This window comes from Odontesthes bonariensis, chromosome 19, assembly GCF_027942865.1.
Source record: "Odontesthes bonariensis isolate fOdoBon6 chromosome 19, fOdoBon6.hap1, whole genome shotgun sequence".
NCBI lineage: Eukaryota > Metazoa > Chordata > Actinopteri > Atheriniformes > Atherinopsidae > Odontesthes > Odontesthes bonariensis.
The window spans coordinates 31,502,988-31,518,269 of NC_134524.1; the positions used below are offsets into that span (position 1 = coordinate 31,502,988).

The 15,282-nt window shown below is 43.1% G+C and overlaps 1 protein-coding gene and 1 long non-coding RNA gene across 2 annotated transcripts; both read right to left on the minus strand.

The window, feature by feature from the left end:
• Window positions 1-4,790: 4,790 nt before the first annotated feature.
• On the minus strand, window positions 4,791-8,821 carry LOC142368765 (olfactory receptor 8G17-like). Its single transcript, XM_075450940.1, has 3 exons — window positions 8,814-8,821; window positions 5,848-6,397; window positions 4,791-5,147 (listed from the first exon to the last, which is right to left on the minus strand). The coding sequence occupies exons 1-3, from the start codon at window positions 8,819-8,821 to the stop codon at window positions 4,791-4,793; spliced, it is 915 nt and encodes a 304-aa protein (XP_075307055.1).
• A 1,281-nt stretch (window positions 8,822-10,102) lies between these two features.
• LOC142368632 (uncharacterized) lies at window positions 10,103-13,451 on the minus strand. Its single transcript, XR_012767395.1, has 3 exons — window positions 13,380-13,451; window positions 11,627-11,962; window positions 10,103-11,398 (listed from the first exon to the last, which is right to left on the minus strand). It is a non-coding gene; the product is annotated as an uncharacterized LOC142368632 (long non-coding RNA).
• Window positions 13,452-15,282: the final 1,831 nt, after the last annotated feature.

The following is a 15,282-nucleotide window of genomic DNA, read 5'->3' on the forward strand; positions in this document are numbered from 1 at the left end:
AGATAAGTGTATATGATTCACTTGCTTCGTACACATAAATCAACAAAAAAGACATGGCCCTCCTGAAGTGAGTCACATATCATACAACATTTATAATGTATTGGTAAGGTAATATGACAGTATGACAGTACCAAAATATTGCGCTCGATAGAGTCTGTTGACGCCTTCAAAAGGCAACTTAAGACCTTTTTATTTGTTCAGATATTTTTCTTAATATTCTTAATTTTCTTAATTGTCTTGGGCTGCTATGATTGTCACTGAGTTGCTTTGGCCTTTTTAAACTTATACTTTTATGTACTTCTTAACTGTGTTTTTCTGTTGCACCTGTAAAGCGCTTTGTGACCCTGGTCTGTGAAAGGCGCTGTACAAATAAAGATAACTTCCTTACTTCCTTACTTACTGTCACGCCCAGAGACTCTTGTTTTTAGTTTTCATGTTTAGGTTATGCTTTTGTTTTCAGTCCATCTTTAGTTTTTGTCATGCCTTAGTTTCCCTGCACTCTGTTTATTAGTTCACTCACTTCACCTGTGTTTTTTCCCTCAGCTGCACTCACTCCCCAATCACGCTCACTCCCTATTTAGTTTCCTGCTTCCCCTGTCAGTTTTGCCGGATCTTTGTTGCTGTTAGTTCTCATGCCACGTTGCCACGACTAAGTTAAGTATTTATTCCATGCCATGTCAAGTGCTTTTGTTTTTGTTCACAACTACATTTTTTCCGGCTCAGCCGTGTTTTATGTTGGTACTTTGTTTTTGCTATTAATAAATCAACCTTTTTTTTGTAAGTCCGCATCCGTGTCCTCCCTTCCACACCCTCAACCTGACACTTACTTACTACTTTTTTTTTTTTAGAAACGTCTTCAGATTTTCAGACGGGCTTCAAGACTGGACAGTCACACAGTGGAAGCAGTAGGACTCTGTTAATTGTGGAGTATTTGTGTGTTCTATAAGTTCTTGGTTCTATAAAGCCTCGTTTCCACTGTCAGTACGGGTCGGGTCGCTTTGGGGTCAGCTTTGCGTTCCCACTGTACAAAGGGGACCCTCAGGGGTGGGCGGCGTGCGTGCCGAAGCGTCACTGTCGATCGCTTCTTCAGCTTAATGCGACACTGGCTCACGGTCCAGTTGAAACCACTCTCTGCCATTTTTGCGGCAATCAGCTGGAAAACCTTTTGGTTTGGCACAGCACCATCGAGCTGCACAGCCTCCTCAGCACTCCGGGCTCCTCCCCAAGGGAGCCGGTCTTGTGTGCTGGGTACCCCAAGCAGAAGGGTTACAGACATGGGAACGGGTTCCATGGGACCGGTACGCTTTGGTGGTAGTGGAAACACTGAAATAAGCGACCCGACCTGTACCGGACTGCATAGTGGAAACGAGGCTTGGGGTACTTGACTTCATTTCTCAGTGCATTGGTGGTCTGTGGGTTTATCAATATCAATTGTAGCGTGTTCAGAACCTGAAGAAACAGACCAAATCCCTCAAACCCCCTTTGTCTTCCTCCCCTCTTCCAAAAACCAGACCAGCTAAAGATATTTTCAATCTGAGAAAGCCTGTGGAGTAACTTTCTTTGCTTTCATAAGGATTATTCAAGACGTAAAATGCCAGATGTGTGCCCCAAAGCGGCCTGCTGGGAGTATGCAAAGACTCACCCTTTTGTTCACCAAAGCGGGGGAGCATCCGTCCCAGGAAAACCAGCCTGGCGTTATCTATGAGGTGTAAATTTAACCTGACACCTACAAGGATGAGAGACTCCAGACCCAAATTCCACCCTTTGGGATTCAACAAAGAACTCTCAGCAAACCAATTCACATGGATTAATAAAACAACAACAAACTGGTGTTATAACTGCTGAACAGTGTGGAAACTCAGTCTGAGACACCCTACTCATGATTTTAAGACATCACTTTGTACGTGCTTTACTACAGAAGTTACCGAAACATTATGATCTCAGGAATCCTTCCATGGAGCCACAGCGCCACCTAGAGGACGTGGATAACGGACAGTCTAACGATATCACCCTGTAATTAAAAGCTCCAGTAATTAGAAAGACTAATGACGTGTGTTTCTCCCATTTTAATGCCTACAAGTTGGATTGAAATGTACATGCAATAACCAAAGTTACATCTGCCTTTGGCCATTAGAAATGACCTCAGGTAAAGCTTTGTTGGTGGTCACACTGTTGTGTTTTTCTCTTCATGTGATATCGAGTAATTCAGTGCCAATAACTGTTTTGTTCTCATGTTTGTGTTCATGCAGATTCGTATTTTTATTATTATTGTCTGTGTTATGGACATCATCATATGATCCAATCAGTGAATGTTGTGTTATTATGTGCTTAAAGCGATACAATGTAACTTCTCAAAAAGCCCATTATGGAGCTCCCCCTACAGGCTTGGAGGTAATGTACGGTTACACTGTCGTAAATACAACACCCTTTCGCTTTCACGTTTCACGTTTGTTGACGGACCGGCGAGGAGTCAGAAGGAGCAAGCTATGTCAACCGAGAAGGTAAGAGTAATCAAATGTACCTGGGAGCGTGAGAGGGGTCTATTTGTTTTTGCGGTAGGTGTGCCAGAAAGCAAGTCGAAGTACTTCTGCTCAGCTCCCGGGCCGGTCCAGCAAAGTTACATAGCGCAGTTTTTCCAACTCAGACCCCCGAAGGGCATAGGAGACAGGCCAATCGTAATATTAAAACTCATTCTAGCCGCACAATTTTTTTCAAGCTGTCATTTTAAGGTAGAAATGTTACATAGAGAGAGAATCCACCTTAATAGAATATTGGTGAAACCCAACATTCCAACGCCCTGCAGGCCACGCAGCTCAAATATCACAAAGTGTTGATTGGTCTAAACCTGGAACCCCCCCCCCCGGCTTCATGCTTAAGGCCAGGCAAGTTTATTTGTACAGCACAATTCAACTACAGGGCGATTCAAAGTGCTTTACAGAGACATTAAAACAGTAGAAATAAAAAGCATGATTTAAATTTTAAACAAAAAAGAAAGAAATAAGAACAATAGATAAAATCAGTCGTTAAAATGTGATTAAGTTTTAAGCTTTATTCAAACACAGCTGAAAATAGGTGTGTCTTCAGCCTGGACTTAAATCCACTGAGTGTTTCAGCTGATCTGAGGCTTTCTGGGAGTTTGTTCCAGACATGTGGAGCATAGAAGCTGAATGCAGCTTCTCCATGTCTGGTTCTGACTCTGGGAACTGATAGAAGACTGGATCCAGATGACCTGAGGGGTCTGGAAGGTTCATACTGGGTCAGGAGGTCACTGATGTACAGTATTCTGGTCCTTGACCATTCAGAGCTTTATATACCAGCATCAGAACTTTAAAGTCTATCCTCTGATGGACAGGCAGCCGGTGTAAAGACCTCAGAGCTGGACTGATGTGGTCCACTTTTTTGGTCTTAGTGAGGACTCGAGCAGCAAAGTTCTGAATAAGCTGCAGTTGTCTAACTGACTTTTTAGGTAGACCTGTAAAGATGCTGTTACAGCACATATGTCAAAGTCAAGGCCCGCGGGCCAGATACGGACAGCGAATTAATTATCTATGGCCCCCTGGATGATATTTAATTACTATTACCACAGGCCACAGCCGCCCGCTGGCGTTTTGCACGCACCAACACTACATTCCCCACAATGCAACGGTAGCCCGCGAAGTCACTGCAGCGCGCTTCATTATTCATCAGCAGTCAGAGAAGAGATCAACTTTCAGCTACCCCCCTCCTCAAAAATGGTTAAACGTAAGGTGGAGGCTGAGAACAGGGGCTTTCAAGCCAGGTGGGAGGCAGAGTACATGTTCACAGGCCACAGCCGCCCGCTGGCGTTTTGCACGCACCAACACTACATTCCCCACAATGCAACGGTAGCCCGCGAAGTCACTGCAGCGCGCTTCATTATTCATCAGCAGTCAGAGAAGAGATCAACTTTCAGCTACCCCCCTCCTCAAAAATGGTTAAACGTAAGGTGGAGGCTGAGAACAGGGGCTTTCAAGCCAGGTGGGAGGCAGAGTACATGTTCACGGAGGTAAAAGGCAAACCTGTGTGTCTTCTGTGTGGAGAAAGTTTGGCTGTAATGAAAGAATATAATCTAAGAAGACACTATCAAATGTCTCAGAAACACACAGACAAAGACAAGAATATGGACACAGAACAAAGGCTACAGAAGGTGGCAGAATTAAAACGAGGCCTTAAGTCCAGTCAGGCTATGTTCACATATGCCAAATGCCAAATCACAAAGCGAGGCTGCTGTCAAGGCTAGCTTATTATTATTATTAGCTTTTATTCATTTAAAGGGATAGTTCGGGATATTTGACATGAATCTGTATGGCATCACCATAACCAGTGTCGTGCATTCAAACTGACTTACCCCCGACAGTGTCCTGTGAGCCGAGTTCTTGTCCAGTGTTGGTCAAGGCGAAAGTAGTCCGGCTTGTTTGCTGGGGTCAAGAAATTAGCGCGTTTTTCTTCCCAAAACAGTACGTGTGCTAAAGAGTGATTTATTTCATCACAAAAACCGAAGCCGGCAAAAGTCACTCCTCGTTATCACTTGGGCCCTACTGTCTCTCATTGTGTATCAGTGCGCACGTCATTCTGACCGCGAGCTTTTTTTGTTTTTATTAGTGAAATAGTTTTCACTTGAAGTTACTGACAGAGCGATAACAAAATATTGCTTTATTCATTTAATCATTAAATAATATACAGCGTTAGGTCTTGCTTCAATAGGCTATGTGCAATCATTTCAATATGTTTTAAAAAACATTGAACCAGTCCGATCCTCAGCTTGGAACAAATTAGTTTTTTTGGCCCTCGTTGTATTTGACTTTGACATCCCTGGGGTAAATGATGGGGTTCAGGCCACCGGGGATGATGTGAAAAGAAATCGCCGACCAATTTCTGTACTCTGCGTACTGAGGCAAGCGATGCAGCAGGATGTGGACTTTGCCACAGATAAACATGATCATATACACAAAGAGGTGGGTGCTGCAGGTCATCAGGGCTCTGCTGTTCAGAGACTTGTTCTTACTGGTCAGACAGACGACCGTAATCTTAGAATAAGTGAGAATGATGCTGCCTATAGAGGCTGTCAGGAGGACCCCAGTGTAGGTGAGACCGTAGATGTTATCAATGAAAACGCTCTCACAGGACAGCTTAAGGCGAGACACTACAGGTGAATAGGGTAATATTTTAAAATAATAGATATCACCATGAAACTTCCTCAGTTGATTACTTATACAAGTATGAAAAGAAAATGAAATTTGTATGTTTAATTATGCAAATGAGGCATCATCTCATTAAATATGCGCACACTTTGCATATATTTCCGGAAGATAGATCTGAACATATGATAAAGCCAGGTGCAAAATTCTTTTTTCATTTTGTTTACACACAAAATGAAAAGAAAATTACAGAGGGATTTCATTACATCTGCTTTCATTTCCTAGGAAATCAAAATATACCATCCATAGCCTAAAAAACATCAATTTTCGCCATATTTTTTTTTTATAATGTCAAATAAATCATTTCTGGATTTATCAACAAATCCTTCTGTAAATATCTTGAGAATACTGCTAAGTGTATAACTGGAAAGTTTGGTGTTAGTAGGTGCTCCATAGGCTGAGATATTGATACTGTAAAAATACAAAAAGCTGATTTTGAGAAAACGGCATTTAAAGATTTAAATAGGGGAATTCATTTTGGTACATTTGGGCGAAACGTACTACCGAGATTAAATAAAATGTGATGAAATAAACATTTTAAGTTATGTTTTGAAATAACACATATTGAAGGAGTAAATCTAAAAATTGACCACTGCATGAAAAATCACTGTTTTTGCCTGCTGTGTCTCGCCTTAAACAATGAGGCGTTGTCACAGTAGGGGTTGGTGATCAGAGTCCGGCATCGGTTCAGCCGGGCGGTCAGACCGAGCAGAATCCCGACCAAAACGAAGGCCGCACCCCAGGTAGAAACCGTCAGCTTCATCACCATTTTGTTGGTCATGATGGCAGCGTAACGCAGAGGGTTACAGATGGCAACATATCTGTCAAAGGCCATGATCATGAGTATGGTGTGGGAGGTGGTGCCGAACAGATGTGAGAAGAAAGCCTGAAGCACACACTCGTAGTAACCGATGAGGCGCTCAGACGGGGGCAACAAGATGTCTGACAGCATGTACGTGTTCCCGATGACGTCGTTAACCGGCAGGTTGCAGAACAGGAGATACATGGGCTGGTGGAGGCTCCTGTCCATGAGAATCAGGACGATAATCCCCACGTTGGCTGCCAAGATGAACAGGTAGCAGAAGAGGAAGAAGAAAAAGAAAGGATACATGGAGGCTTTGGTGACCTTTAACCCCTTCATTTGGAGGGTGAAGCTGTTGAAGGTGTAGTTCTCCAACAGCCTGAAACAACAACATCGATTATTCATGCAGTGAAAAGGTTAACAGGAGAGGAACAAACCATTTAAACCACAACCCCTTTTAACCCTTGTGCGGTCTTAACATTGTGTTTACTCCCCTTTGTCCTATGGGTCAAAAATGACCCGCCCTACCAAAGCCCCAAAATAAAGCAACTTAATTGAATTTTAAATCCAAAATCTATTTTGTATGATGAAACCACCTGTTATTTATCTATTCAACTCAATTCAATTCATTTTTTATCATGTATTTTTTTTTACACAGTACAAAAAGACAATCACCAGTTTTCAGGATTACACTTTTTTTTTTTTTTTTTTACCACAAACCAACTGTCAGTTGGACCAACAGTTTTCTTGTTTTCTCAGTTTTCTTTTACATAATAAAGGTTTATTATTGCTATTATATAAATGTGAAGTAATTACTTCTGAATTAATTATATTGAAAGGGGAAAAAAACAGTGAACTTTTTTCTGGTGTTTAAATGTTTTTATAATTCACGGGTCAAAAATGACCCATAAGACAATCTTTGTACCCTAGTGGTGTACAGCCCACATGGAAACATTAACAAAAATAAAGTATGACTTTTTCTAATGATGGGGTCCCTTTAGGAAAAGTCATAAAATTTCAAGTTGGAAAAAGATAGTTTGAGGTATTTTTTCTACAGCTAAACATGGCCGTGGGTCACTTTTGACCCACAAGACAACAGGAGGGTTAAAGGGTCATTTACAGAATATCCCCAGTGGCTGTAAATGTAAATATAATTAATAAATAAACCCGATCACCTGCTTTTTCTCTTGTTCTTCTTCATTTACCAAATACCCACCAGCCACTGATACTGGCAAAGTCTCTTATTTCTACGAAGGCATGTCCTCATCTGAGAGGAGGCTGTTTGTTGCTATGGAAACGGTCAACACAAAGTTAGGCCACGCCACTCGATGTCATAGGGTTAGCAGCCTGAGAAGGGTTGCAACTGAAATATCAAACATAAAAACTCTGTGTACAACCTGACATTAGCTGACATTAACAGCCACTTTATCAGGTTCACCTGTTCAGGTACCTGTCAACACAAGCAGCCAATCAGCCGCAGCTCAGTGCATTTAGGCGTGTAGAGGTGGTCACAGCGAGCAGCAGAACGGTTGAATAAAAGGGGGGTTTAAGGGACCTTGAACGTGGCATAGTTGTTGGAGCCAGACGAGCTGGTCTGAGTGTGTCAGAAACTGCTGATCTGCTGGGATTTTCACCCACAACCATCTCTGGGGTTTACAGAGAATGGTCCGAAAAAGAGTAAATATCCAGAGAAAAAAATGCCTCGTTGGTGTGAGGTCAGAGGAGAATGGGTGGACTGGTTCCAGATGATGGGAAGGCAACAGGAACTCCAGTAAGCGCTCGTTCCAACCAAGGAAACTGTCTCTGAACACGTGGAAAATAGATAAACTGATTATCCATGCAGAGCAGATTAACAGAAGAAGAAGAATATTGTAAACATCTGCAAAACGCCAACCAGCATACAACCACACGTGTTATTTTTATATCGGCATGACTTTATTGGACAGAACAAAGCACAAAGTAACATCAAGCTTGTCGCCATAGAAACAGTCAACACACAACTGGACTCTCAAGTTGATTTTTTTAATAACTTGATGAAGTTGTTCAATAATTTTTAAGGTAAACACAAGAAACTTGTGCTAAAGACTTACTTTAAGACCACTTAAATACATCCTGAACTTCTTCTTTGCTTCTTCCAAGAGTCTGTTTACCCTAAGTGCTGCCCCTGCTGGGCCCCCAGCTGCTATTGCTTCTTCTAATCCAAATCCACTGACTGGACTTTACTGCCTCATCCGATACTTCCTCACTATTTTCGTCACACTCTGTCCACTTACACCCAGCTCCCTCAACAATGAGACAACAGACTTTGCAACAAATCCTCTACATCCTACTTCCACTGGACAGATTCTAACCTTCCATCCTCGCTGCTCTGCTTCTGCCCCCAACTCCACATACCTAAGCTTTTTCCTTTCATATGCTTCTGCTACTAATTCCTCCCAAGGAACAGTCAGCTCTATGAAATAGACTCTCATTCTACTCCTAGACCACAAGACTATATCAGGCCTTAGGTTTGTAGAGGCTATCTCCTGGGGAACAACAAGCTTATTTCCTAAATCTACCTGCATCTCCCAATCACAAGCTGCCGTGCCTCCTTATAGTCTTTTTAACTTTCTCCCCCTCTTGAACAAACTGAATTGCAACTCTCTTCACCTTGGACCCTCCTAAGTTTACCTGCCTTCGTTTATCTTCAATACCTGCAGCTAAGCTTCTTAATACTTGGTTATGTCGCCATGTATACCGGCCTTGTGACAGACTAACCTTACAACCTGACAAAATATGCCTTAGAGTTGCAGTACCTGAACATAATGAACATAACGGGTTTTAGGTTCTGGGGAGTTGGCAATACATCATATGTTGCCCCTATCAAAAATCTAATACTCCTTTCCTCCATACTCCACAGTTCTTTCCAACTAAGCTTTTTCTTCTCTACACCTTCCCAATTCACCCACCGTCCCTGCTTAGCCTGAGCCACTGCCTTTGCACCCCTTAACATTTCCTCCTGTCTACGAATCTGCTCAACAACTAGCTTTCTCTTCTCCTTTGGACCTGCTCTACTCCACACCGGTTTGCCTGGGCCAAGCCCCAAGCCTCCCCGGCCTATTTGCACATTACCCACAATCTCTGCATGTCTAAGAGTTACTTCTGCCTCCTGAGCTGCCATTCTTGGTTTCCACTTCCTCACCGTGGTTGGGTTTGGAACCACCTTACTAACTACCACATCTTTACTCCCAGCTAACAGGAGCTCTGTCCTAACTTTAGTACATTTAAACTCCTAGACTAGACTAGATACTGGGAGCTGGAGTAAGCCCTTCCCATACAGTGCCACAGGACTTATCAAATCAAATTTATTTGTAGTACATTTCATGTACAAAACAGTTCAAAGTGCTTCACATAAAATAAAACCCTAAAAGCAAAAGCAGCAGGGAGTGGAATAAGCATTAAAAATACATTAAAGAATAAAAAGAGAAACAAATAAAATAATTTAAATGAAATTAAAAACGAGCAACAGTCAAGATAAGTTCAAAGATATTGTGCAGATTTCATGCAGACACATGAGAAATTAAATGTTTTTAACCTGCATTTAAAAATGTTTACATTTAAGCATCTAGGAACACCTATACTTCCTAATAAAAACACTAACTAGTAGGGTTCAGTCAGCCTGATTTTTTTTGCAACAGATAATGGAATCTCATACACAGACAGTGGCCACATCAACCTAGGAAACAATCCAAACTGCAGACACCACAGCTTCAACTTTCCTGGAAGCTCTGATTTATCTATTCTATCCAGTCCCTCAGCAACATCTTTCCAAAACTGCACTGCCCGCTCTCCAAGTGGCTCTCTAGATTTGTAGAGGTTATTCCTGGGGAACATCAAGCTTATTTCCTAAATCTACCTGCATCTCCCAATCACAAGCAGCCTCTAAGCTGCCTTTCCTCCTTATCGTCTTATTAACTTTCTCCCCCTCTTGAACAAACTGAATTGCCATTAATTTAGCAGGAAAGTAACCGTTGTTACGGTTGTAAATTTCATTTAAACTTTAGCTGATACAGTCATGGTTTGGTAAGGGAGGACCCAGGTGCAGAAAGTTAAACGGTTTATTTAAAATGTAAACAAAAAGCGCAGCAAAGCTGGAACACTGAAAAAAGTCAACTAAACATAAAAGAAAATAACAAAACCAGACTGAAATACTTGCGGGACAAGGATAAGACAAGGATCCGGCAAGGGGTGGTGAAACTAGAAAGACATATACACTGGGGAGGTTGATTACTGGAGCAGGAACTGGTGGTTAGTTACTAACAGGTTGCAGGTGAGAGTGAAGTCTAATCTAACACAAAGAATACACAGGGAGAAATAAAACATAACCGAATACTATGAGAAACAGAACTAAGGTGAAACAAAAACTGATCTAATAAAGCAAGAACTAAGAGCACTCAACAAAAATAGAACCAATAACTAAGTCCAAAAACACCACTAAAAACAACCAGATCCTGACAGATACACCGAACACCTTTATCAGAAACATTTGTAGAAACATTTGTAGAAATGTTCATTTCTGATTTTGTGATTGCACTCGTGTTTTTCAGTCGTGCCAACTTGTTAAAAAGGGCATAAGATGTCTCCTTTGAAGAGTCGGGATGTGTCAGAGCGCCACGTCCCCTCCTGCGATGAGGCTGATCTCTGTGGTGTCGTCCCTGAACATAAAGATGCAGATGTGAGTGGGACGGAAGTGCACGGTGAGTACGGTAGTGGGCTCAGCACGCTGCCCTGTGGAGTGCCCGGATGGAGGCTTGTGACCTGAAGTTCTTTTGCCTACCGATGTTGAACGCACTTATTGTAAGTCGCTTTGGTTAAAAGCATCTGCAAAATGACCGTAATGTAATGTAATGTAATGTAATGTAATGATGCAGCAGAGAAAGGGGCCCAGCTCTACAGACTGGCGGTGGTGAGTTCGACTGTCCAAGATCCAGATGCAGAGATGAGGGGAGACGGTTAGGGTGGAGGAGTTTCCTGTTGTGTTCAGTCATTGATTAACTCCTAAATATTCTCCATAACAGGAACTGATCACCAGCAGTCATCTTCAGGGTTCAGTCAGCCTGATGTTGGACACGATCATTTAAAATCAGACGCATCTCATTCTGCTCTGGTTCTGCTATTTGTTCTGCTGACCCACAGCAGGATGAAAAGGCAGGTCTTCCATTATAGATCCAAACACCACCAACACCAAGAACAAATAATATTGCAACTGGAAGTCCAACTTTCAGTTCAAGAGAGACATCCTTCTCTCCTCCTTCCTTCTCTCCTCCATCCTTCTCTCCTCCTTCCTTCTCTCCTCCTTCCTTCTTTCCTCCTTCCTTCTTTCCTCTTCCAGCTCCCTTCCCTGCAGGTCAGAAACAGATGTGAGTATCAGATGTCAGGTGATGACTGAAGAACATTTCCTCTTCTAACTGCTGTCACACATCATCTCACTGCACTCTAACCAGCTGCTTTCTGCAGAGTCTCATCAGCAACATCTTTAGAAAACACCTGAAACATCTGATCTGAGATGTTTCACATCAACAACCAGGAAGTTGCTTCAGCTCTGATCCAGAGACAAACACACACTCACCTGGTGGAACAACATCCAGGTAGAAGATGCAGACTGGATTAGAGGATATCTTCCCATCATTTATCGCGTCCTGGATGACCCGGACCTCATAGAGTCCGCTGTGGTTGATTGTGACCTTCTTCAGATCCAGAGAGATGTTTCCATCCATCATCTGCAGATGCACCCGGCCCTTAAAAGATGGAGGTACTGACACAAGCTTCCCGTTTTTAAAATAAATACCATCTTCTTTAGGCAGATCAGGTCGAATGTACTCTACAGCTCTGATGGTGTTGTTGTTGGGAAGTCCACATGTCAGAGTTACATCCTGTCCAGGTTCAGCTGTGATGTTTCTCTGTCCTGCAGGAGAGGAAACAACACAGAGCAGAGAGGTTAAAGAGGTTAAAGTGGAACTGGGCCTCAGAACCTGCTCTGAGCCAGAAATAAGACGATTATTACAGCCATACCCCCCCCCGCTGAGAGGGTTCAGCTGTCTGACTGTAACCTGACATCATGATAAAAGCAGAAGCTCACCGAAGCCTCACCCCGCCTAATGCCTCCAACTTATAAACACACCCACATGAACAAAAGCTTTGTAAACAATGGTGTGCTGACTATGTAAATCAGATTTCTACTTTCCTTCTCCACAGCACAGATACGAACAGTTTGCTTTAGCTTCAGAGCTACAGCTCACCTGATGCCGCCAACACGGAGCCGACAGCCAGCAGAACCCACAGCACAAATCTTACAGCAGACATCTTCTGATCAAAAACTGAAGCTTTTCTAACAGTAATATTTACTGTAAAACTCTTAGTGAAGAAGAAACTGACTTCTTTCACTCGAACAATACGGGGAAATTAAGACGACACGTGTAAAGTTGAATGAATACAAAATGGTGTCATGAATCCCTTTTTGTGAAATATTCCTGCCACGCAAAATGGACATGCGCATTCGTCTGCAGAACTTTCCTGAAACCACGTGAACGTCACATGGTGTTCACGTGACGTTCACGGTAATGTCACGCCACGGTGCTGAAACTAGTTTTCCTGTTTCTGACGCAGGTAACCAGAGAACTTTTGTTTTACCAAAAGTTTTTGGATGGTTACAGGTCACCTTAACCACCTTCCCTCATATTAATAAAACATCTTTAAATCAGAAGAATAATCAATAATTCAACCATCAAGTCACCAAATATGATCAGATATCAGCTCCCATCTGAATTAAATCTTATATTAATCTCACAGTCATCCACCAACAGCTGCTGACACCTGTTCCCTTGTGTGTTGTCCTAACCAATAAATCCAGAGACGTGTAATAAAGTGTTTTCATAAGAAGCATTTAGTCGGTGCTGCGCAGTTTAACTCCGAGGCTGGAAGTCACTCAGCAGCTGGTTCCAGTCTGAGGCTTTTTGCTGAAATCCTTCCTTCTTTCCTTCGCTCCCTTTTTCGAACAATGTGTGTTTTTTTTTATGTATTAACACTTTATGTGATTGAATCTTTTTTTTTTTTTTTCATTTTCTTTCTTTTGTTTGTACAAATAGTTACATACATTTTCCTTTTTATTCATGTTCGAAAATAAAGATCTATCAATCAATCTCTGCTCCCTCTGTTCAATAAAGTCACACCTTACACCTGAAAAGCCTTGAATTAAATTAAAAGTAACTGAAAACTGACTCAGTTTGAGGAAAAGGAAGTAAAAGTTCCTCATAATGACATAAAAACTGCCTCCATTCCACTCTGTCAGCAGAAATATTAATAATAACGATCAAAAGACTCACCTTTGATGCAGAAAGCTCACAGGATAGTTCACTCTCCAACTGACAGACTGAATGACGATACCCGACAGCCGCTCCTGTTCCTGTTCTTCTTGTTTTCTTTTATTTCAACGTGCACACACATGCAAACACATTATTAACTATTCAAATATTAGCTGTGACCTCGGATAGGCTGTAAAAAGGACACATGATAGCTCGTTCTTCAGCTTTTAGAAAACCATCTCTTCCTCATCAGAAGCAGAACCTATGTTGAACTTTAACCTTTCCATCAGTCATATCCTCTGGATTCATGATGAGGGCCTCTGACTGCCACCCAGTCCACAAAGCACTTAAAGAGAACATTTATCAACCCACACATGCACTTATTCTTCAACAGTAATTATAGCTTTATTTTATTTATTAAAAGAAAACAGACTGTGAAATGTTGATTTTATTCTATAATGTGGCTTAAAGATTTACAGAAGTCCTTCATATAAAAGTGTCACGTTCTTGGAGTTTTCCCCATGTTTTTGGTTTTGTGGTTTTTTATCTTGCTTAGTCACGTCTTAGTTTAAGTCCATGTTTAGTTAAGTTTGCCATTGCTCTTTTTCTCACTTCCCATGCCAGGTCATTAGTTCACTCACTTCACCTGTCCATCGTTCCCCAGCTGCACTCTTTTGCTCATCTGCTTAGTGAGCATGCTCCTGGGCTAATGCTTGTGTGTGTGAGAGTGTGTGTGTGCATGAACATGCAATACACATAGATGGTCCCACATAATAACCATGCTTAAATATCAGTGTATAGGGCCACAATCCCCCCCCCCCCAGCAATCAGAAGCAGGCCGAGAGGGCCCCCAGACCCAGGCCACCAACAGCCCCCAAGGAGCACAGAACCCGGGAAGCCCACCGTAGGGACAACCACGCATCCCCCCAGAAGACGGCAGAGGAAGTCCCCCGGACAGAGCCCCCACAAGCATAGGGCAGAGGCCCCCCGGTGACCAGAGGTGGCAGCCTACCAGCCCCGCCAGGCCCCCGCCACGCGCTGGAACCGGCCCAAGCGAGCCCGAGCGCCACCAAACCCCCCGGCAGAGGTCCCGCCCAACACCCGAGAGGGCCAGGCGCCCCAGACAGCCAAGCGCAGTGGGCCAGCGCACGCCCCAGTGCCCCTGGGCAAGTGCCCCGGGAGTCAAGACGTGCCCACAGGTGGGTGAGGCAGCGGGGAGAAGCAATGCCCCCCCCCCATCAGGAACAGCACAAGCAGGCCAGAGGACAGCAAGACCCAGACCCAGTCACCCCATAAATCATATAAGAAAAAAAAAATTAAAAAAAAGATAATAATAAAAAAAATAAAAATTTAAATAAAAGAAAATTATAAAAAAAATTTAAAAAACACATCCACACACAGTCGCACAGCACAGCACATGCATCCATCCCCCAACTCCGCTGAAGTGTGGCGCAGTGGCCGCATCCGGGGGCCAGCAGCTCCCCAGCCACCACAGATCCCGAACCAGCAGGACAACTCCTCCTCCTGGCCCCTCCCGCCCCAGGCAGCAACCAGGCAACAGGGGTGCGGGAAGATCCCTCCCCTCGCCCCTCTGGCTCTTTGATATTTTCTAATAGTGAGCATTTAAAATTGAGGGGCAGGCAACCTTGTGGTACTGGGAGAGTGATCCTCCGGGCAGCCTACATACCCAAAGAGCCCCGCCCACCAGATACCACTCAGTGCTATCACCCCCCAAAACCTAATGTGTGTGTGTGTGTGTGTGTGTGTGTGTGTGTGTGTGTGTGTCATGAGCAGTGATGTCTAAGCCAGTAATCAAGCTTACTAAAGATGAATGCATGGACTAGTTTTTCCAGGTCCTGCTGACACATCAGATCCTTTAACCTTGATATATTCTTAAGGTGATAGTAGGCTGACTTTGTTACTG